The sequence below is a fragment of the Myripristis murdjan genome, chromosome 4, assembly GCF_902150065.1.
Source record: "Myripristis murdjan chromosome 4, fMyrMur1.1, whole genome shotgun sequence".
NCBI classification, from domain to species: domain Eukaryota; kingdom Metazoa; phylum Chordata; class Actinopteri; order Holocentriformes; family Holocentridae; genus Myripristis; species Myripristis murdjan.
Window position 1 is genome coordinate 31,653,501 of NC_043983.1, and position 24,375 is coordinate 31,677,875.

The 24,375-nt window shown below is 42.1% G+C and overlaps 1 protein-coding gene across 1 annotated transcript in view; it reads left to right on the forward strand.

Annotated features, from left to right (window-relative positions):
* Positions 1 to 24,375, forward strand: part of naaladl2 (N-acetylated alpha-linked acidic dipeptidase like 2) — a 331,707-nt gene that overhangs the window by 292,060 nt on the left and 15,272 nt on the right. Inside the window, exon 13 of the mRNA XM_030048811.1 lies at positions 4,043 to 4,136. Coding sequence (XP_029904671.1) covers positions 4,043 to 4,136 — 94 coding nt within the window. The remainder of the gene's footprint in view (positions 1 to 4,042; positions 4,137 to 24,375) is intronic.

The window sequence follows — 24,375 nt, forward strand, 5'->3', positions numbered from 1 at the left end:
CACTGTAGGCCATTTTCCAAACACTGGGAATGCGGTGTTAAATGGGGAGGGATGCTTGGTTAGATTGTTAAGAGAGATAGCAGACAGTCAGAAGGCGAAGAGGTGCAAGAGGGAAATGTATCTGATTTTATGTTTCGGTACCTTTTGAAATTACAGACTTAAATGGGGGAATTGAATGCTAAACGGGAGAACACGGGGCGTTTCAACAATTATTCATGGCTAATTGTGGGAATTGATGGGGTGTGGATATCGGGCTTATGCACATTAACAAAAAAAAAAAAAAAAAAAAAAAAGCTCCCACTATTTGTGATTAGGTGGATTAGATGTGTATTACGGTGGAGCACACAGCTTTCGAAACATCTGAGAATAAGTGTGTGTGTGTGTGTGTGTGTTGTTTCTGCCTTTTTGTGTGCAGTTTTTTACTATTAAACAAGTCACGGAAACTTTGATACCACTTTACAACAAGACAACCCTCATAGAGTGTTTATGAATGCTTCATAATCGTGTTTTAAGTAGTTTACAAACACTATAAAAATCATTGATAAGCAGTTATAAACAAGATATGACACAGCTTTCATACATTAATGTAGATTTCAAAAATGACCATCCATAAAGGCTTTATAAGGGTAGTCTTATTGTAAAGTAGTACCAAAGTGTTTATGTACAAGGCCATGGTCTATTTTTATGATTTCAAGATGATTTTGATTTTGAAGGAGTGGTTTATCCTGAAATCAAAGTTTCTAATATTCTGCTCCTTTAAATCTGATCTATTTATGCTCCTGTCTGTCACTGGTGTGCTGCCTTTGGACTGCACATGTAGCAAAATGTAACTCATGCCATTAGCCTTTAAGAGATTTTAAACATATTTTTGCAAATGTGCATTGTTGTACATACAACCTGTGGTCTTTGGGCGCTGTTCTCCCACAGCAAATGGAGCTGAAACTTTCAGAGTTTCTCGCAGCTTCTGGCAGATAGTGGAAGGAGTGAAGAATCATTTTCAACATGTTTGTCCTCTTCAGGAGATCCAGTGATTACACCTTTGAAGACAGAGGCGACTCCCTCTTTGTGGCTGAGAGGAACAGGGTTTATGGGAAATGTGGTCTTGATCATATCCCTAAAACAAGTTCAAGTTCAAGTTTTTTATTTGTCACGTGCATGATGTACAAGTACAGTAGCAGTGAAATGCAATGGTGACAACTCCAGCACTGTGCAAGTAAAATGGATAAAAATAGAAATAAAAATAGAAAGAATATACACTCCTATATACAATCCTATATACAATAATCAATATACAATTACAATTATGAACAGGGACATATTATGGATTCACTGCCGCCCCTGCCGCATCCAGGCTGTGATCATGTTAGCCTGAAAATCTTTTATCTGAATCTTTTCAAATTTGCTGTGCATATTCATAACGCCTGCAGCAATGGCTCCCAAACGGGGGATCGGGACTCACCAGGAGGTTGTGAGATCATTTTTGGGGGGTTGCAAGACGACTAAGACAGAACGCAAATATATTTACTTTTTCATGTTCCTCTATCTGAAATACTGAGTAGTTTGAAAACATGAATCCTCCTCTGATAATTGAGCAAAGGAAACGGCCTGAGGAGCTGCTCGGTCTGTAGGTGGACGGGTCACCGCTCTGCATGAGCAGCCTGAGACACGGGGTCGCCTGGAGGCCCTGCTCTGTTTTAAGGAGCCATGAGCCAAAACGATCGCCCTAGAGGAAGAATGCTGTTGACCTCATGACTTTGTTTATAGCGCCACCATCAGGCCAAGCCCTCATTTTGTGAGTGTTAGCATGTAAGCTGGCAAACAGCAAAAGAGAGTGTGATAAATGTCTTGCATATGATAAATGTTGTCTGTCCTCGTTTTAAAAACAGCCCTAACAATTTATTTATTGTTGTATTTATAGTAAAATGAAGGTATTGTAATTCATTTGATAAATATATGTATTGATACATGCAGCACTTGTAACACAGTGCTGAGTGAGTGCTGTGGCTGTTTCCAGATCAGACTCATTACTGAGGTTGTTGGCCGTCTGTCCCCGGCTCTCAGTGCAGCCATGGCCAGTCTGGCCTCTGACCCCGCTCCCTGGGAGGGGGTGGAGAGCATGTGTGTGTGTGTCTGTGAGTGTGAGTGTGTGTGTTTGTGTGACAGTGAGCAGATGAGCTGAGGTCACTGTCCAAGAGACTGCTCACCTTCAGACAGACAGTTGGCTCGCCGGCCAAGAGTACAGCAGGTCAGCTCAGACCTCAGACACAAACAGAGACACAGACACACACACACACACACACGATTTGCTGTCCTTTATTTTCCCTTCCATCCATTGGCTGTAGAGTAGTAGAGCACAGTGTTAGATGATGTTCCTGTTTTTCTCGGTGCAGTGTGTGGAGCTGCTGAGCGGCTCTTTGGAATCGTTTATATTTCATGTATGTTTGAAGTCAGCTGTGTGTTGGTGTTATTTCTGCCACGACTGTCTCAAGTACAGTTTGTTGAAAAATCTCTTAACCATTTTCTCCAGTTTTACTATTTCACAATGTCCTGTTTTTTAATGTTTTCAGGGTAACTGGACACCTTTTCTCTGAAGTGAATGCTGCTCTTCAGCAGCAGTCGTAGTGATTCAACATGTAGCCGATTTAGGAAAGCTTTCACGTGTACTGGTCGAAACACTCGATGTCTGTAAGCTCACTCGTGTTGCACAGGATGTGATGCTTTTTCCATTTGCAGTTTGCTTTAAAAAGAAATTCATACTCCATCAACAGGAAATCCAGTCTCACTTGTTTTTTGTCTTTCTCCTTTTCTCTCTTCTCTTTTTTTCTAACTATAAAATACACAGTATAGAAATATGAAGAAAGGGAATCTACAACTATAAAACTTACTCTTTGTTGTTTTTTCTCCTCATTTTTCTTTTCTTCCTTTTCCTTCAGTCATTTTCTGTATCAACCCATCTTTTACTCTTATGGCCAGTCTCTCAGTCTCACTTATGTCCCACTGTAGTATTGTGTGTATGCTTGTGATGTCATGTAACATCTATCTGTGTTAAATCACATGTTCCGTATTCGTCTTGCTCACAGATGGAAACAAAGACATTTTAACAAAAAAGAGACTTTGACGATTGTCTTCTTGTTATATACAAATAATGTTATTATTACATTATTTTACATTGTGTTTTATGTGATATTGTATCCTTCCTCCTCTTGGCAGTATGCGATATTCTGCCCAACTCTACATGAATAAAGAGTGAAGTCAGTGTAGGTCTAAGCCAGGCAAAATCCCACATGAATGCGATGCCCTAGGCCAGTAAAGGTTATTCTATATTAGCAGTGTGCTGCTGAGGCACACAGCTGCATTGGCGAGGAGCGAGAGGTCATTTCCTATTAGGGTGAGGCAGTCTGGCTGTAGAATCACATGATCAATATGTCAATAAGCACAGCGAGATACAAGACGGTGACTTCACTCCAATAAAAGCCAGTGAAGTGATGCTAACGGATGCTCAGTTCACTACCTGCTGAGAGGGGCCAGTGAATCAGTCGCTGTGTTTACATCGAGATGACAGACACTTAACGGTGAGAGCAGAGGGAGCCAGACGCACCGTGGACGTTCTGCTACCGCGGACCCAGCTAGGCCGTGATCAGAGTCCACAGGCACAGAGTACATCCAGAACGCTGTTTCTCACTCCGCTGTCAAGACCAGTAGACAGTACAGACCGCAAAACCAACGTGACACAAAATCTTCATCTTAATAAGAGTTTTAGACATATTCAGTCTTGAATTTTTATTTTTCTTAAACAAGTTTAAAAGAAAATCTGCCAGTGGGATGAGATAATCCCACTGATAATCCTTTTTCTGGGATCAAGTTTAAATATGTTGAAATGGAATCAAGAAAATAAGACTCAATAAGATTCAAGGAATTTCTGTTGATCTTCTCTATAACCATGCTTTTAAAATGTAGAGTTTATGAATGAATTACAAAAAAAAAACAAAAAAAAACATCAAATTTGCTGAGCCATGTATTTTTTCTTGTTATATTCCTACAGATGACGGCAGAGGCCATTCTTCGGCTGGTCAACGACCCCGTGCTGCCTTTCTACCCTCTGGACATCGCTCTGGATGTTCAGAACAAACTAAAAGGTAAAAAAAATGATGAATTAGGATAATGGTGGTGATGGGGATAAGGATGTGTTATGATTGACGTATTTATAAAAGAGTGTAATTCTTAATGTGTTTACCCTGTTTGAGATGCTGGATGCTAAACCAAGACTCTGCGGGTTGGTTTTGCATCAGTTTTCCATCCGTCTTGACATTCCTCCCTCTCCATCTCCTAGTAGCAGAGAGAGTGCTTAATTTGTTAGTCCAGTCTTCACTGCAAAAAGTCAAAATCTTACCAAGAGTATTTGTCTTATTTCAAGTAAAAATGTCTTATTTCTAGTCAAAATATCTTATTACACTTAAAATAAGACATGATCAGCTCAGAAATAACTTGTTTTTAGACAATTTCCACTTGTTTCAAGTGAAAATTTACTTGAAACAAGTTAAAATTTGCTAGAAACAAGAAACATATTCTGCCAATGGAACAAGCAAATTTTTACTTGTGACACAAGTGAACAAGCAAATTTTTTGTTTCAAGCTAATTTTAACTTGTTTCAAGTAAATTTTCACTTGAAACAGGTGAAAATTGTCTAAAGACAAGTTATTTCTGAGCTGATCATGTCTTATTTTAAGTGTAATGAGATATTGTGACTAGAAATAAGACATTTTGACTTGAAATAAGACAAATAATCTTGGTAAGGTTTGACTTTTTGCAGTGTTCCAGACTTGTTGGTATTTTATCTGACTGAGGTTTGTGCAAATTCAAATCTCTGCTCCGACCACGACTCTGAAACATCAGCAGCCTCACTCTGCTGTGTATTGAATGCATGGTGCTGTCCGTGGTGCTGAAACAGCAGACTTATTATTGCACCTTTTCCTCTCAGCCCAACCTTCTGTCAGTTTCATCTTGGATCTATAATATTCTCTAAATCATATGCTATAGAAACTCAATTATATACTGTATAGTAGCCTGAGTAGTGTCACCTTCATGATCAAAGTGACAAGAAGCAATGTGTAGAGCAAGAGGATCATAGAGACACACTGCTGCCTGTAGTGTTCTTATAATATTCCTTTAATATTTCTATGATCATTCAGAACATCTGCGCTGCTGAAAAAACACCCCGCACCAAGCCTCCTCTATGACAAAATATGTTAGGGGAGACGTGACTAGAGAGGTTTGGTGTAACCTGGGAGAGGAGCAGGTCATGTGACTGAGGAAATCAACCTGCACTGAGCTGCGACCGTAATGCAATTCAATGTAAAGTCAGAATACATAGACGATTATAATTAATACAAAGACAATTGTAGTTGGGAGAGAAGGAAGATAACTGGATGAAATGGAATTGTAGAATTAGACATGTCATCGTGAAGGTTAAGGCGTCCTGCAACAGTGTCCTTTGGGAGGTGTACATGGGTGTGTGTGTGTGTGTGTGTTGTTTGCTCCCACTGGGCCACCCCTCCTGTTCAAAAATGACAAATTATCTACAGCTTATAAGTAGTGCACTTCCTAAACTGTATTTATCCCAGGTAGCAACAGAGTGTCACTCAAACCTGAAACTACAGACAGACTCATCTCTCTGGCCCAGATCCTGCAGCAGCTCCCAGCATAAGACAGGACTTTGATAGTGAACTTGTTGGTCTGTGACTCACAACCAGGTATCTTCAGGTTGTTTAAATTGTTGTTTTTTTCCAGTTTGCATATTAAATATGATAATCATAATATCTGTAATGTGCAGCGGTAGTGTCCAACTGGGTAGGTGACATTGTTGTTTATGTAGAGGCAGCTCTCTGTTGGATAAAACATAAAACACACACAGTCATTCATTTTGTGTGTGTGTGTGTTAGCCAGCCAGCCACCTCTGAGAGTGGTGTGGCACTTGAAGCCTCAGGCCTTGAGTAACAGCTTGTAACCCTTGATGCAGTTGTTTGAACATTCAGATACACTTTAACAGTTGGTTTCCCTGCACTTTGAACACCTGAAATACTCAATACTTCAGTACATTTTGTTATTTGCTGGAGCATAAATTTTTTTTTGTCTTATTTAATGCTACTTGGTTTGAAGAATCAACAGTCCTGCTCTTCAAAGTGTGGAATAAGTGTGAGCCCAGCTTTCATAGCAGCCTATAGCCTGTGTGCAGTTTTTAAAATTGTACTAAAAAGAATCAGTACATATGAAGAGAGAATTGGAAATGCATCACCCTCCTCTGGTTTTGTTTTGTTTTGTTTTTTTTATGGATGGATGGACTATGGATTGGCTTCTGACCATTTTACCAACTGTATGTTCTTATGCTATCGGCTTGTTGTAGATGAAATTTGGGGGAAATCATGGATATCATTGTAAAAACACATCATTTCCCCAGGCCCGTCCAAAACCCCGGTAGTCCAAAAAAATGTCCCATTGGACTGAAGGCTCATTAGTCTGATGGCCTGGTCTCTCAAGAACAAAGGCTCATTATTCTGAAACCCCAATAGTCCAAAAATGTCCCTCCATAAATTTGGCATAAGTTTAGGCAGGGGTTAGGTGAAGGTTAGGGCAAACAGGGGTGGATGCGTTTCCTGGCAGGGAGATAAAACTCGTCACTGAACTCCAGCAGCTCCACAGTGTGTGTTTACAGAGCAATGGGCCTTCAGAGCAATGGACGTTTGTTTTCAGGATAACAGGCTGTCAGACTAATGGGCTTTCAGTCCATTGGGATATTTTGCGGGCTATTGGGGTTTCGGAATAATGGGCCGTTGGAGCGGCGGCATGGCACGGGGAATCAAAGGTCTTTGTTAACACCTGAACCGGGACGGGACCTCAACCCAGCGTGGACAGGAGCCAGGTCACACCCTGCATGTAAATGTAGCGGGAGATGGAGATGATGCTGAGGATAACACCGGCTACTGCATAATAAACACATGCTGAAAACAAGGGTGATGATGATGATGATGATGATGATGATGATGGTGAGAGTGATAAAGATCATGTTTATGATTTTCCACTTACTGACATCTTCATCAGCACTTCTGCATGACACCTTGCAGCACAGACTCTGCAGTTTGCAGCCTCAAGAGTCTTGTATTGGATACTGGACAGAACACTGCAGTATGCGCAGTACAGTGTGTGTGTGTGTGTGTGTGTGTGTGTGTGTGTCTGTGTGTGTGTGTGTACACGCGGGGCTGCTCTCTTAGACTGATATGCAGTGGTATAACTCATCTCCTCTGTCCGGCCAGCCAGCTAGAGCATCAATCCCTAACACACACTCACAGAGGCATACACATACACACACACACAAACACACACACACACACACACACACACACACACACACAAACACATACACACAAAGCAAACTGTCCTGCTGTGTGCACGAGGGCACATTACAAGCACAACATTCATGCAGACACATGCAAAGACACACTTTCATAGAATGGGGTTACAAATAAACATGCGCACACACACACACTCACACACACACTCTCTCTCTCACACACACACGCACACAGGAGCCATTTCCCCTGGCTTTCTCTCCCATAAGAATGATTTAGTGTGGGTTCATCTGTTTAGCTGAACGTATCGATCTTTTTTCTCATGCCTCATGATTCCACACAACAGTGACCTTGATTCCTGCATTTGTAAAATTCAAATCAAGTGCCTGCCATCTTTCTTCTTCCCCTCCAGCCTTGGACCTTAATCGCCGTCCGCCCAGCCGGCCCTGTCCTGTCCCGTCCTGTCCTCCAGGCCTCATTCCTCCTTTCACTTTCTTAAATCTCTGTATTACTTTCTTTCTCTTATTGTCTCTTTTTCTCTTTTTTCCTTCCTTCCCTTCCAACTACTGTCTCTTTGTACACGGAGACGAAAATATACAAAAAGTTCAGGCTTTTTTTTTATTATTATTATTTATTCTTTCTGCCTAAAGTCCACTTAAAAGTGTGAATCAAGGCTTATTTCACATTGCCATAAATGCAAGTGAACTTTTTGATGTTTACATTCCAAACAGCAGGTTGCAGCATTATGCCAAGACCAGCGAAAAATAGCCTACAGGCATGAAAAAAAAAAATAGCTAAGGTAAAGAAGGTAGATAAGGTAAAGAAGTCTGAAATGTCAGCGGGTGGATCATTTTATGTTCTTCTGTTTGATGTTCTTCTGTGCATTTTGATCAGTCAATATGGAAAACTGGGGTCTGCTGTTACTGATTCTCTTTCAGCAGACTCTCCAGAGTTGGCAAGAAATTCAGATGAACTGCGGCGCCCCGGTGGCTCACCAAACAGAGCGTGTAGCATGTAACACCAAGACTAAGCCGCAGTGGCCGGGGTTCAGATCCGGCCCTGACCCTTTGCTGCATGTCACCCCCTCTCTCTGCTCCATCTTTCCTGTCTCGCTCTCTCTAATAAAGCAGAAATGCAGAAAAACTTTAGATGCCACAGGTAGAGTGCAAGCTGCCATCATGCTAAAAACAAATCAACTCCCAGTAAGCACAAAGATGCACTGTGTTACTATCATAAATTCCTCATTTTGGTGATGACTGCTAGATTTGAAAGTGACAATAGAGAGGGCATGGCCGATAGAGAGGGGGTGATATGCAGCAAAGGGCTCGGGCCGCCACGGTAAGACATTAGCCTTGATACATGGTACGTGCTCTACCAGGTGAGCCGCCAGGGTGCACCTGTTAAAATAGTTTTTGAAATCTTTTAATATTTTGAAAGGTTTGGTGCACACCAGAGTCTTGGTGTGCATTCGGAGCATTAACACCTACCAAAGGTTTTCAAAAAAGTTCACAGAGTCAAATCAAAGAGCCTTTATTGTCATTGTACAAGTTGCACAACGAAAAAAAAATTGGGGTCTGCACCTCTGCTTGTTAGACATTACAAACAATAAATAAGAAGTACTAAAAGAAATATGTACATAATAAAAAAAACAAAACAAAATAAGTTAAGAAAAACAGTAAGAGCAGGCATAGGTCAAAGGTATTGCACATGGGCTAAAGGTTATTGAACACTGAAGAAAAAAAGGAGCACATACCTCTTGTTCAGGCTGAGTCCTGATCGCAGGGTCCTGGGTTCGAATTCGAGTGCAGGCCCTTTGCTGCAGGTCATCCCCTCCCTCTCCTCTCTGTCTCCACTGTGACTGTCAAATAAAGACGAGATGCCAAAAAAACGGTCTTCAAAAAAACAAAGAGGGTCCATGCCAGAGGCTGTAGGTTTGAAGGCCTCCTAAATGTGTAACACAATAGTTATTCAGCTCATGAAGGCTTTGCCTCTGCTGCTCTGAACACTCAGTTCTTTCCCCGGCTCTTTACAGAATAAAGTCTTTTAATCCATCAATCCTGGTCTGGCACACCAGAACTGATGCCTTTCATGTCCTCACTTTGTTTGGACAAAACAGAGGAAGAGGAGCTGGGTAGTCACCCTGAGCAGTGACGGCCACCACGGCTGAACAGCGCCACCTACAGAGACTCCAAACTGCATCAGCAGCAAACGGAGAGACACAGTCCCGCCCACAGTGTTTGACTGACAGGCGATCGGTGGAAAATGCAGCACAGAAACACCACCGCGATAAACGCTTAGCATGAAAGACGTCAAAATCAATAAAACGAGATTAACTTCATTTCATAAGACAACCGCGATTACCTTTTATGGCGCAGCCACTTCCTGCACGTCTTAATAAGCAGCTTTATTCCTGACGAGCGACGAATGAGGATCTTTGAAGCCTCGAAACAAATGAGACACGGATTGTAAAAGCGAGTGCAGGTCAATTTCAGGAAACCGGTCTGGATGTTTTACACACTCGCCGCCTGACTTATACGCTCGTCGTGATTTACATAGTCATCACCTAAAGTGCACATCTTGCAGGAGGAGCACGGCGTGGCACTTTAGTCAAGGTCTGAGCGGAGCCCTGCGTGAATTTACATTAACTACTATCAAGTAGTTAGCATGCGTTATGAGCGCTCGGGCTGTGGCCTTGTGAGCCAAAAGCAACTCAGCCTGTTGCAGAATCAAACTGTGCAATGACTCTGTCCTTGAATATTAAGATGACCTTTGGAAGAGGATGCACAACGGAGGCTTTGATGAATGTAAAAGACAGACGCACAGTGTCAACCTTTTGGCTGCTTTGCCTCTGCTGAGCGCCATGAAGAACGCTTTCCACCAATGCAGGGTTTGTTGAGTCAGAGTGGGGTTTAAAAAGCAGCACAAATACACACACATGAAATACGTTTTATATATCAGGAATAACATCAGCTGTCAGCGAACACTAAAAAAGAAAAACGGCTAATTTGGAGACACGAGGTTCCTGCAGGATACGGACGAAATATCTGTCTAACATCTTGGAAACATTTGTTAATAAATCCTGTTTTAGGGTGGATGTTTCATTTAATGCACACACACGTCAAAGCAGCCATTCATTAAGCACTGTGGCACACACTCCAGGGACAGGTGAGGAGCGTAATCACCACATAATCCTGTTTGTGCAGGCTTAGTGTGGGAGTGATACGTACATATACAGTACATCTGCAAGGGAACTGTGTCCATATATAGATCCAGTGCCTCTCTGGTGATCCAGTGCGCAGGATTGTTTTTAGAGAGCTCCTTTCTTCCTATTGACAGGTGGCATTTGGGTCTGAGGTTTACATGCGAACAGGATTTTAATTGTTTTTTGACTGACAGGTCTTAGCGGGGTTTAGTTTCTGTGCTCGGGGCGATTTGTAAGGTAACACGTGTTCAGTTCTCTGCGCGTGTTTTTTGCCACACATCATCATGTCAGCCTGGAGAGCCGGTGATCACAGTAACCTGCAGCAGGCATTATGAGATGATGTGAACAACTCTAAAATTAGTCAGTTTTATCATAGATGTCAACATAGTGTAAGTACTCAGAATAAATCTTAGTGAATTCAAGGTTGTTTATGAGAGTTGAAATATGTGTGACATTTTTTAATTTGTACAACAAACAAACAAGCAAATGAAATATATATATGGAGTTATGACTGCCAACTCAATAGAAAATAAACTACAACTTTAAAAAAAAATCAAAGCGCAAAGATGCTTACATAAGAAAACTGTATAGATAAGTTTATTTAATTAGCATGTGCAGTACATTGTGTGTTGAAGAAACCAACATGTTGTTTAGTTCATTGGCAGCGCCCAGGAAAGTAAAGTCATTGTATAAAAGTATTGGGCCACTTACACATCACACCTACAGGAGCTTTTCTGGCCTCCCATTCTAAATCCATAGACATTAATATGGAGCTGCCCCCCCAACAAACTGGTCCCACAAAGCTGGAAGAAGAGAATTGTCCAAAATAGGGATGGCGAAAATGGAAAATTTTCTTGGTCGACCACCGGGCCTCATTAATCGGTTTATTTCGGTTAACCGAGAATATTATCTGACTGTATATTAAGTTTACAGACAGTCAAGAACGCGACCGTGTCCGTTCTGTACCACGGATCTCCCCTCAGCAGGCCCAAAACCAATTCAGACATAAGATAATATGGAACACCATTCATTCTGAAGTCAAATATTGTACATACATACATACCTACATGATATCCTACAAACATTATGTTTCCGAGCCCAGAAACACCAGCCCACAGCGTGACCCCTCCTCCAGCAAACTGCACAGTCAGCACAATGCGCTCAGGCAGGGAGCGCTCTCCTGGCGTTCCCCAAACCCAGACTCGTCCATCAGACCGCCACATAGAGACGCCTGATTGGTCGCTCCACAGAACACGTTTCCACCGCTCCAGAGTCCGGCGGCGGCGTGCTTTACACCACACCGTCCGCCGCTCGGCGTTGTGCTCGGTGATGTGAGGCTGGCGTGCGGCCGCTCGGCGTCGTGCTCGGTGATGTGAGGCTGGCGTGCGGCCGCTCGGCCATGAAGCTCCCGGCGCTGCTGATGTTGATGCCAGAGGAGGTTTGGAGCTCTGCAGGTACTGAGGCGGCAGAGCGTCGGACTCTTTTACGCACTATGAGCCTCGGCGCTCGACAACCCCGCTCTGTAACTTTACGCGGTGACGCCCCCTGGTGGCTGAGTCGCTGTGGTTCCTAAACGCTTCCACTTTGCAATAATCCCACTTCCAGCTGATGGTGGAATATCTAGGAGGGAAGAAACTTGAGCAGCTGACTTGTTGCAGCGGTGGCTTCCTGTTCCATCACTATTCCAGCAGCACCTGGAACTCAGTGAGCTCTTTAGAACCAGACGCTCTGTCACTGATGTTTATAAAGGCAGACTGCATGGCTGCTGCTGGAGGTTACACACCTGTGAATGAAACACCTGAATTCAGTGACTAAGAGGTGTGGCCAAATACTTTTGTCCATATAGTGCATCTCAGCGTATGCTCCACGTGTTAACAAGCACAGTGTGTGTGTGTTTGTGTATGTGTGTGTGTGTGTGTGTGTGTTTGTGTGAAACGGGCAGCGATGCTCTCCATCAGCAGTGTGTATCTCCCAGCTCCAAGTCTCATTCATTGTAGCAGCGAGGCCGTCGCTCAGCGGCTCGGGTTCACTGGCTCTGTTTAACCATGTAAGCACAGTCCCATTAGGGCCGAGATGGAGTGGTTATGCTTCCCCGTCTGAGACTAATGGACAGATTATGACCTGAGAGAAAGAGATGACTGATTATTACACCTGTCTGTAGCCTCCATCTGTTTCTCCATCACTTTCTCCCTCGTTTTTACCCGCTCCCTCCCTCTCCTCCCATTTTTTCCTCCTCTCCGGCTCCATCAATTCAATTCAGTTCAAAGCCGCTTTAATGGCATGAAAGCTGCCCTCGACAACTCCACGCATCAGCGTCGAGGTGGAGGACGGAGATGGGAGCGAGCGACTGACGTCACGGCGCGTCTCACTGACGAAGACTAAAGCTCCAAAAAATAAAATAAAATACCAAAACGGTGCTGTTACTGCAGTGTTTACATCACCCGTTCACAATGTGTGTCTGTTGGATTTCTGCTCTAATTCGCTATTTTTCTCCTCTTTGTCGTCAAACGGTCTGTTTGTCCAATCCGGGCCACCGTAGCTCAAGGGCAAAACATTGTGTAGGAGATGTTGTTGATAAAGATCATAGATTCATCAATGCACCTTTAAACAAAACAGGATTATAACCTGCAGCCTTGACAACGTGACAATAACAGTTAAATAATACGCAAATTAATCACCAAATCAGGAAAGAAATTCATGAGGGGTTACACACACACTATTATCACACATTAAAACTGACAGATTAACACGTATTTTGCTGTAACTGATCAATTGATTGAATAAAAGAAGTACAAATACACATACATTCTTAAGGATAACACCTAAAACTTAAATTACTCCTAAAAATCATGCGGCTAAACTTCTTTCTCAGTTGCGTTTCGAGGGGAACGTATTTTTCTCGTGGGTTAAATTTGGCCACGTTCTGGACAAGCAACGTCATTAATTTACCAAAATGCCACAGCCGGCCTTTTAAATCCCTCTGTTAAATAATCCAGCCGCAGGTATTAGCCGCAGTGATTTAAATTACCTCAGCGGCGGCCGTGGCTCATTTACGCGATCAGTCTTTGTAAATCTCCCGTCAAATTGAGAAAGTGCTTTGACGCAAAATTTAGCAGCCCTGGCGGTAATTTGCAGCTTGCTTAATCAACCCCTTCATATTTTAATGCCTAAAAAAAAAAAAAAAAAGTATTAAGATGTTTTAAATATAGCCGAGTTATTGCAAGTCTTGTCTGTTCACCATGTAATGATGTGTCTAGTTTTTTTTTTTTTTTTTTTTTTTTTTTTTTTAATTATTATTATTTTTTTTATTCAGTGAAAGTTAGTCACGACAGATTTGGAAAGTAAGATGAGCAACTAAAACATTCTTTTTTTTTTTTTTTTTTTTTTTTTTGTCAAGTTGCAGCCTGATGCTACATTCATTTAAATTTATATTTTCTCTCATTAATCTACACTCAGTGCCCCATGATGACAAAGCGAAAACAGAATTGTAGAAATTTTTGCAAATGTATTAAAAAGGAAAATCTGAAATATCACACTGACATCAGTATTCAGACCCCTGCACTGTATGAAGTATTGTAACAGTAGTATTGGCTTATTTTCTTTTTTTTTTTTGTAGTTTATCATATTATTGCACATCCGCTTGGTCCTAGTTAGGCTGACTCATGCGTGTATCCTCTCTGAAATGAACACAAAATTGGTTTAATACAATATGACACATTTATTTCCCTTGCATCTGCTTTAATAGACGCAATTAGACATCATTGTCCTGAGCGATTCACTTGCGAGAGCCAGATTTCCTACGCCGCCGCCTCAGCTCCAGCGCTCTCATTAGCCGCGTTCACTCGGAAACGGCTTGGAGAGAATTTTATTTTCTTTAACGTCGGTTGTGAAATTGGTATTAAATTTAATTCCAGGTGGTATTATAGAGATCTTAACGTCCTGAGTTTGGCTGTGGGAGAGTGCAGGTGCCCTCGGTGCCGAGTGCCGAGCCGACAGCAAACAGGTGGGAGAGACGGAGGCTTTTATCTCCACTGGTTAAAAATAAAGGGAAGCACCAGATGGAGAGAAGGGAGAAGAGGAGGAGGAGAGCGAAATAAGTGATTCTTAGTGTGTGAGTGTGTGTGTGTGTGTGTGTGTGTGTGTGTGTGTGTGTGTGTGTGTGTGTGTGTGTGTGTGTAAATGTGTAGCTCGTAATGGATGATAAATAATTCTTGGTATGTCAGGACTCTGTGTGTGTGTGTGTGTGTGTGTGTGTGTGTGTGTGTGTGTGTGTGTGTGTGTTGGAAAGGTAATGGCCTCATCGTTGTGATGGTACATGCTTGTGTATATATAGAAGTGTGTGTGTGTGTGTGTGTGTGCATGTGTGATTGTGTGTCTGTGTGGTAACTGGTGTTTTGTTTGCGTGTGTGTGTGTGTCTGCCGGGGATGTAGAATGGTCGTGTGCATTGTTGGATGAGGGGTAATGTGTGTGTGTGAGTGTGTGTGTGTGTGTGTGTGTGTGTGTGTGTGTGCGTACACACTTGAAAACTCTATTGTATGCATATGGATAGGTGTGTGTACGGTAGTGACGCATTTTTGCTTTTGTGTGTTGGTACTTCTCTGTGTATTGGTGGATGAGTGAGAGGGAAAGTGTGTGTGTGTGTGTGTGTGTGTGTGTGTGTGTGCAGTAGTGATGCATTTTACTTTTGTGTATGGGTGGACTGGTGTGTTTATTTGCGCGTGTGTCTGCTGAGGGCTGGTTGTGTGTATTGGTGTGTGCATGTGTGTGTGCATGTTTGTGTGTGTGTGTGTGTGTGTGTGTGTGTGTGTGTGTGTGCGCCTGGTCCCCTGTGGCGCAGGACCAGTGATATTTAATGGATTCTTCACAGACAGAGTAGAGCGCTGCAGTATTCATGACTGGCAGTAATGGAGGGAGCTCAGATCAAAGAAGCAGAGCTAATTGAAATCCTAAAAAACCTTTTGTTCAAACTTTTTTTTCTTCTTTACCCCCTATTCTTTTTCTTTTCTCTTTTTATTAAAAATGCCTTTGGTCTAATCTGTTCTGACAAGAATCTTCATTAAACCAGTGATAGCGCTCGGCTGCAGCTCTGCCTTTGCTCTTCAGCTGGAGCATCAAAGAAAGGTAGAACGGAGAATTACCACACACTGCTGAGGCAATCAAAGTAAACGTGTGTGTACCCACATGAATGAGACAATTAGCCGTTACGTAAGGCCTCACAAACAATCGTTTGATGTGCAGATTGGAATTTTATTCATACAAACATTTCTCGGAGGCAGAGCAGAGATAATTTCTCCGGTTGAGCCGAGGAGCCACGGGATTTACGGCTGAGCGACGTCACACCGAGAGAAAGGACGAGAGCTAACCGAGGATCATAGCCTCATATTGTCAGGTGATAAAATTCATGATGAAAGAAAAGAGCCCGCCAGGTTTGATGCACAACATACCTGACAGACGGTGTTTGACTGGCTTTGGAATCGCTAAAAATAGTCAAGTTTCCTCTCAGACAAGCTTAACCTTCCTTAAAACAAATTTTCAGAACCACAATAACAAACTGTAGCTGGATACTGAAACAGTCTGCCTGCCTATTTACCTGTTTACCTATCAGTCTATTTTAGGGTTGTCAAAAATATCGATAATCCAGAAAGTATTGATACTAAAAGGCCGTATCCGGATAGTAATTTGCCAAAGTATCGATACTACAGTGCACACAAACAGCGCCCGGTACGCAGAGCCAAGACTATGCACAGCGCGTAGGGCCCCAAGTACCTGCAGGGGGCCCCAAAAATTAAGGTTGATAATTAAAAAAAATTTCATGATAATTATAACAGTATTACATAACAAAAAATGTATAAATTAGTTTTGAACAGGCCCACTGTTTTCTTTTTTAATTGTGTACCCTACTCAGTTTGAGCAAAATAAATGTTTTACCTAAAAGAGGCCCCCCCACACACACACCCCTTCTATGAAATGGTACAGTCTTCAAGTGCACGTCTTTTTTTCCATCAGTTTGCTGCTCCGCCTCCGGTGCACCGTGCAGGTGCTATTGCCTTAATAGCTTGCTAGCCTTATGTTTTGTTGACTGAGGCAGGGCTCTCAAGTGTCACGCTTTGGGAGAAGGGAAACAAATCTGGGTGGCGCAACCCCTCCAGTGGTTTCACCTGCACCTTCACCACCAAGAAAAAATATTACAACAACTGCACCGTACGAGTCCAAAAGGAAAAGAAACTTTCCAGGCTACAAGCAGTGCACTGACATAGATTGTGTAACAAAGTGAAGAGTTGCCACTCCGCTCTATTTTCACTGGCTAACAGCAGCACACTGGCTTAGCTTGTCTATTCAGAGAAGAGGTATCACTTCGGCTTATTTTTCAATCTATGTTATCACATGCATACTACTGCTCATTCATTGGTAGCTGAATTGTTAGGTCTGTTTGATAAGTAATTTACATTTTTAAAACAAATAATAATTTAACGTAAATCTGGCGACTTTCCAACTCCCCGTGGTGACGTTTTTTTTTTGTCAAAAGCGACTAGTGACAAATCTAGCGACTTTTCCTGGTGTTATTGGAGACTTTTCTGGTATTTCGGAGACTGACATGAAAGCACGTATCATTCCTCTGCAGATCCTGTTCCTGTTTTTTGATTGAAAAGGCTATTTTTGAGTTTTAATTTTAATAAAAATATTTTTTATGCCTTTTAAATTTTTGTCATTTTTTTTTATCCCCGCGGTATCGAAAATGGTATCGAGTATCGAATATTTTCCTGGGTATCGATATCGAGTTTGAAATTTTAGTATCGTGACAACCCAGGTCTATTTATGTTAATTCACCCAAAGACAAGCAAGCATAAACCATCCAATATATCACTCAAGTTGCACTCCTGTCAGACAAAACTTGACATTTTTTGTTTGTTTGTTTGTTTGTTTTTTGGTCTTGTCAGTCCAGTCAAGGGACATTCAACAAGTTTGCAGATCCAACTTTTCCCAGATCCACTTGGACGGATGCCAGAACATCATGAACACTTTCGAAGCCCAGTGTTGTTCTCGCTGTTGAGTTTTCTCCTCTGTGAATCAAAGTTTTCCTCAACTTGTGCAGCAACTTTGAAATCAAACAACACCGGGGGCCGTTGTTTTGGTGGATGCACGGCGTCGAAAACTCAGGACCTTTACGCACAAAACCGGAGTTCAGCTCCCGTTTCCAGCGAGAGATTTCGTGTCTGACTGAGACCGAGTCCGGTTTCTGTCTGATGTAACAAACCCAGGTTGGCGTTTCCCTGCAGCTTCTACAAGAAAAAAGATCAGCAGAGTGTGGTGGGATGTTCACTTTGAGACGGCAAGTCTGTGCAGTTTTTATAAGTAAATCATTTCTTTTAGTCAGATGAGAGGCCATGGAGGCAGATCCCTCTGAAAATTTATGAAAACCAGCCTCATTTCCTTTAGTCAGATGAGGATCGGGGACAAAATCACAGCCAGTAATATGGGAGACATTTGCCATACTTTCACAAACCCTTTAAACACTTTTTTTTTTTTTTAGTATTTATATTTTTAAGATTTTGTTTAAGCACAAGTCGCCTCGACATAATCCAGATTACCATAAGCCTAAAAAGTGAGGAACCTTAATTCTGCATTTTAAAAAAAAAGTGGGAAAGCCAGGTTCACTTGGATGCAGTGGCGGTTCTGCCCATGTTGCCGCCCTGGGCAAAATTACTGCCTTGCGCCCTATTGTTCTAGCCCTGCGCGAGAACTTCCAAGCGATAACGGCCGCTACCGGTGCCCCTCTGGCGGCTAGACGCGCCCCTCCCAGAGCAGGGGCGCCAACACCTGCACAAATACCTTTTTTGCAAAAATACTTTTTATATGAACAAAATCTTGTTTGCATAAAAAAAAAGCCACCGGTCAGCATCAGGTGGGCCGGTCGCGGCACCGGCTTGATGCTTACAGGTGCCGCGCCCACCCGGTCAGGTCTGCCGGATCTGACAGGTGAGCGGCGCACACAGACTGCCATCCTCTCATTATAAATCAACTTTTGTTCATACGCGGCTGCAGCAGCACAACGGACAATGACACAGACAACATGGTTGATTATTGACTGCGCAATGCGGCCATTCGCCGGTAATTGCGGCATCAGGCGAGCCTACCTACTGGTTTATATGCAAGCACAATACATGTGTATTTGCTTAGACCCCAATATTAGACGAGGGCGTTTTTTCAGGGCATTTTCAATGGAAAAAATATTGTCTTATATTCAGATGAATACGGTAATAGAAAACTGCTTTGCAGCGAGGATGATTTTACTACTACTACTGCTTGAATGGACTCCTCTTCACCGTTTTCCTGCTTGTGAAATTTCACTTCGATTGAACAAATTATTTACCGAGGCTCACACAAATCAGCAGCATTAGCTTTTCAATTCTCAGATTTCACAGCTGCAAACCGGCAAAGTGTGACACAAAATACATAAAGGTGTGCTTGTAGGCCTTTACAGGTCAGATTGTCGATGTTTGGTTGTCGATGCAGGTTAACTCTCTCACTTTACCCAACATTTGATTTACAGAACATTTTATTAGCCTGATAAAATAAAAAAAAAAACAACCTGATGACTTTATTTCATATGTCGTAATAAGTACTAACAAATGAGTGTATGTTAAATTGAAAATAAGGTATTTCAAGGATAACTGAGTTTAATTTTTTTTTCTTTTTTGTGGTGAAAATCAGTGACAAGAGGACACAGTTTACCCGCCGTCTTCTTCACCGTGTTTACTGATAACTCATGACCCCCGACAGACAAAAACCTGAAACTGTTCCACCAAACAGAGACATCACCCAAAAACTGTCTTTGTTTTTTCTGAGTCCCCTCTGCCTCTGTTAGCTCAGGAGGCTAAGTCTCAACTGTGTGCTCTCAACACACACACACACACACACACACACACACACACACACGCACGCGCGTCTCCAAGTGTCAAAAGATGTGATGGATTACAACAATCAAACAATATTTCATGAGTCCCAGCTGGCTGTGAGGAGCGAGAGCCATTTAAATTTGTAGGAGAGAACAGCTCTCTTTGTCTATTTTTGTCCCTTCTGTCTTCCTCTCTCTCTCTCTCTCTCCTCTGATGAGTCACACTGTTTCCACCCCACTGTGACACACACACACACACACACACTCAAACACACCAAAACCTATAGAGGCATGCACGTAAAATGCTCTTCCCCATACATACGTGGATACTGTTCCCTGTAGCATTCAGCATCATCAGCTGTGAGCACAACTTGACATTTTGAGTGTGTTTAATTATTTAGCTGATGATTTGCCACGCAGGTGCTGTGATACCTGTAAGGTCATGCCGTGTGCTGAACATGGGACTGCACTGCTGTACGGGACCATAAACATGTTCGAGACACTGGCTGACATCATTTCCAGTGTATGTCACCGTGTTAAAACAAGGTCAGGTCAGTGAAACCTCTCCAACACGTCCTCCAGCCCGACGACCACACAGGCCGTTTGTTTCTACCCTCTAATAGGACCCACAGGTGCGTTTCCTGAATGAGCGCCCCCTACCAGTGACAGGAGATATGCCACATGGTGCGTATGTGTCAAAACAGTCGCAGTTTGGTTAAGGTTAGGCACCAAACATGCTTGGTTAGGGTTAGGGTAAAGATGAGGTTGACTTCATGGTGACAATAGCTGGGTTTCCATCCACCTATTTTTATTCGCATTTTCAGAAATTGCGGAAAAAAAAAAAAAAAACTTGGATGGAAACACCAGAAATTCGAAAAACGGCCGAAAATTCGCAAAAGTGTTTTTACACTTGGAGGGGGTGGATTTCTCAGCGTATCGATAAAAGAAAATGCGACTTTTTGCTGTGGAAACAGGTTTTGCGAATAAACGATGACTGGACCGGATACCACGTCACACTTCTACGCTACAGTCTTATTATTAGTTATTATTAATATTATTATTAGTCACTTATTCCTTATTTAGGATGGTTCGGTACGAAGTCAGCGCTGCCAAAATAGTAAGCAGACTTCTCCCAAGAGCCGACAAGTTCAGCAGGAATCTGTCCCTGATCAGCTGATGAGTGTCAGCTGAGTGTTTGGCTGTGTCCGAAATCACTCACTCAGGGAATTCAATGTTGTTCAGTGTTGTTGTTGTTGTTGTTGTTGTTGTTGTTGTTGTTGTTGTTCAGTGGACACAGACGCGATCTCACGGCACACTCTCCTCTCAATAATCGCAAAACAAAACTAATGGAAACAGGCATAAATTTGCATTTTCTTTTGCGCATTTTGACAAAATTCGCTCAAAAATTTCGATATATTTGGATGGAAACCCAGCTAATAATAAACACAAAGAAATGAGCAAAACAAAACACCCTGAAACGAACGCTGGACTCGCTTCAAGCACGAATCAAAGTCCAGTTTCTGTGTCGGGGTGACCCGTCCATCGCCCCAACATGGATTTTGTTGCTTATTACACCGTGGCACACCAGCTCACTCCCTAACACACCACGTTGTTGTTATTTACATGACCAGTAGAGGTCACTTAACTTTAAAACGTAACTTTCGGTCGTGATAAGCTTCTGTGCAAATGATCTGTGCGGTTGTTTTTTTGGTGGAGGACAGAATCAAAACCTCGGTGTTGAGAAATCATGTTTGAGTTTCCTTCATGGAGCCCCAGCTTAAAGGTCTGTTCTGCATTTTCTCTGTAGGAAGTCAGAATCTTAGATTTTACAAGCGTCTCTGGAACAACACAAACACAGCGTGGTCCCCTTAGTAATCAATACAAAAATACTAATAATCTATAATGCTATTGTTTTCATGCATCCAACTTTCAGCATACATGTTAGTGCTTAAATACTGTAATGCATGTTGTCGGTCTCTGATACCTGATACTTGCAACATACATATCTCAGGTGTGATAGATTTATATTCCATCAAAGTGTTGTCACTGGGGGCTTTTCTTTTGCAGAAGTCACAAATGAATTGGGTTTCTGTTATCAATTTCATCCTCATTGCCTGCAAACCGTAATACCTAGAATAAAGACAACACTAATTCTTCGTCATAAAATCAAATTAAAGAGGATTTTCTTTAACATAAGTAAATATTTTGCCATCCAATTTGATATCCAATGCTATATAAATATTTTCGAGCCCATGTCCTGCTGCCAAACAACAAGAGGATCATTTTCATTCAGTGATAACAGGAAGCACAAATGACCTCATTTGGAATTGGAATTAGGATTTTAACAATTAAACCTCAACACCTTTACATGAACATCTTCTTCATATATTAACAAAAAAAAAAAAAAAAAAAAAAACATACATGATTTGAGCTTTCCAGGCACTCAGAGGATCCACTCAGCTATTTAATAGAGCTAAGATTACACACCAATTAACTGTAAATGCAATATAATTGATTTGCAGTGTTAAATGTACTGTAAAACAAGCCGGCTTTGTGTTGACAGCTTAATGAGCGTCACATTGTTTGAGTAAGAGACAGAGCGTTTTTTTTTTTTTTTTATGTGGGTCAAGCTTTTATGAGGAAAAGATATACAGCAAATTTTTTCCACAAAGTTCAGTGTCTTCACCTTTCATGAATTAACTTCAAAAATGAAGTCATGCCAGTACATTTTCCATGGATGGTTGTGATATATCAGCATTTGTCAATTTGGATTCTGTTTTCTGGTCATTATGCTAATACTATTATAGTTATTCATATTTTAAGCCAAGGTGTACAGCAATAAGTATTGTGACAGTTTGGTTGAATTTCTGTAGGATTAATGTAATTATATTGATGTTGGGTTTGTTTACTTACACGTTAGGATATACCTTTTCCCCATCCCACAAGGAGGTGCATCAGGAAATAATGCATAACTGCAGTGCATTGTGGTTAATATTCAGCTCAGGAGTGACCGTGGTTGTTTACTTGCGCCCTCAGCCCTCCGAGGGTCGATCTCCCCACGTTCACTTCAGTTTTTCAGACAAATGGAGCACTTACAATGGACACTTACAATGGAAGTGGCAAGTCCTCCGATCACAAGTGCTGAAGGGAAGTCGGCGAGGGCAAATTAAACCTCTGATGAAACGCAGCCGATGCTTTGTGGCACAGTTTGAACCCCCAGCAGTGCTGTCTGAATCAGCAGCTCCACTGTGTACCGGACACTCAGTTCCAAAGGCCCACATTTCTGTTATTATCACCAGTGGTTGTTAATGTACCAGATGCTAAGCGTGCACCAATGAGCACACTCAACATGCACTTAAATTGCACTTCAGCAAATACTGCTAAGAAGCGGTTCTGTGCAATGAACATATTTCCCTAAAGTGTTCCATGATGGAATGGTAGCTGTTTCCTCCAGAGCCGTTGGAAAGACCAGACAAAGGGTCTATATGACGAGGAGGGACTCCACCTGGACCACCAGGTGAGTAGATGGGATCAAGGAGGTGATCCTGGGACGGCAGGTGTCACTGCTGGACCTTCTGCAGATGTCTGAGGCCAATCATGAAACACTGAAGACAGAGGGTGCCCACTTGATGACCCTGAAGATACCATCACTCATTTGGCCACCCTGCAGAACCAAGGCATTATTACTCAGGTGAACAAATAACCTCAGGATACACACATCTAGTCCTGAATAACAGAACTGCATCTCACATGACGAAACAAAACAAACCACAAAGACGTGCTATGAGACAAAAAACCCTTCCGATGTAAGTTAAGTCGTTTGAAGAGATGACACCTTTGTTTTTCCAATACAGCCTTATTTTGTCTTCTTCAAATAAGTTCTGTCTTCTCAACAGAAAACATTGAATTTTATAAAGTTTGGACAAAAAATTAGGATCTTTTTATGGGGCATAAGCATTCAGCAACAGAGGGATACAACAACTCTAACTTTTCTCTGTTACAGTCCCATTACGTTCATTATTTTTGTATAACATTACAAAAGTCCTGTGTGTGTGTGTATCAGTTGTTTTTTTGTTATCAGTGCACAATCAGAACATGTATTTGAACACGTGGCAAAAGTATGGAAACGCTCAGTGACTTGGAATTGGGCGAGTAGCTCTTCTGCTCCTCAGGGTTTAGGACCACTGACAAGTAGGTCAGTGGTCAGGTTACCCCAAAATTAACATTAAAATTTAAATTTAAACACGAAAAGGACAGATGTGCAAACAGTAACAGCATGTTACCTGTGCAAAAAAAAAAAAAAAAAATGACCCTGCGTTCCATTATGCTTTATAGAAAAACACATTGTCTTTCCAGGGCTGAGATACACTGTCCTCCCCTATTTGGAACCAAGGAACCCCACTTTATTAAATGACAGATGGTCCCTAACTGGTTTTGTGTGTGGTGTGTGTACATTTGTGTGTTGGTGGGTGCCTGTGTGTGGGTGTTGGATTGAAGGTGAATTGATTTATAGCTGGAGAAGAGCGAGGTGAGTCGCTCTGTTTTATTGTACGCAGTGGAGTTTCGGTATGAGGGTTGAAGAGGACACAAGAGGGAATCTTGTTAAATTACATCATGAGTTGTGTGTATCAGTGTGTGTGTGTGTGTCTGTGTGTGTGTTTCTGTGCCACCAAGATATCTGGATCTTGGAGAAAGTGAGGGAAGTGGACTTGAGTCAGCGGTGGAGGGAGATTGAGATAAGAGGAGAACAATGAACAAATGTTTTGTTCTCGGGAATAAAAGCCTGCAGTTGCTAAATTTATGGTACAGAACGTTCCAGTTGTGGCAATCAAAGTAATTCTGCTTGAAGAATACACTTAGGGGAAAGCCTTTCAATCTTCATGGACAAAAACAGGAGGTGTGTGTTGTTCATTTTTGTGGCTGATGCACCTGC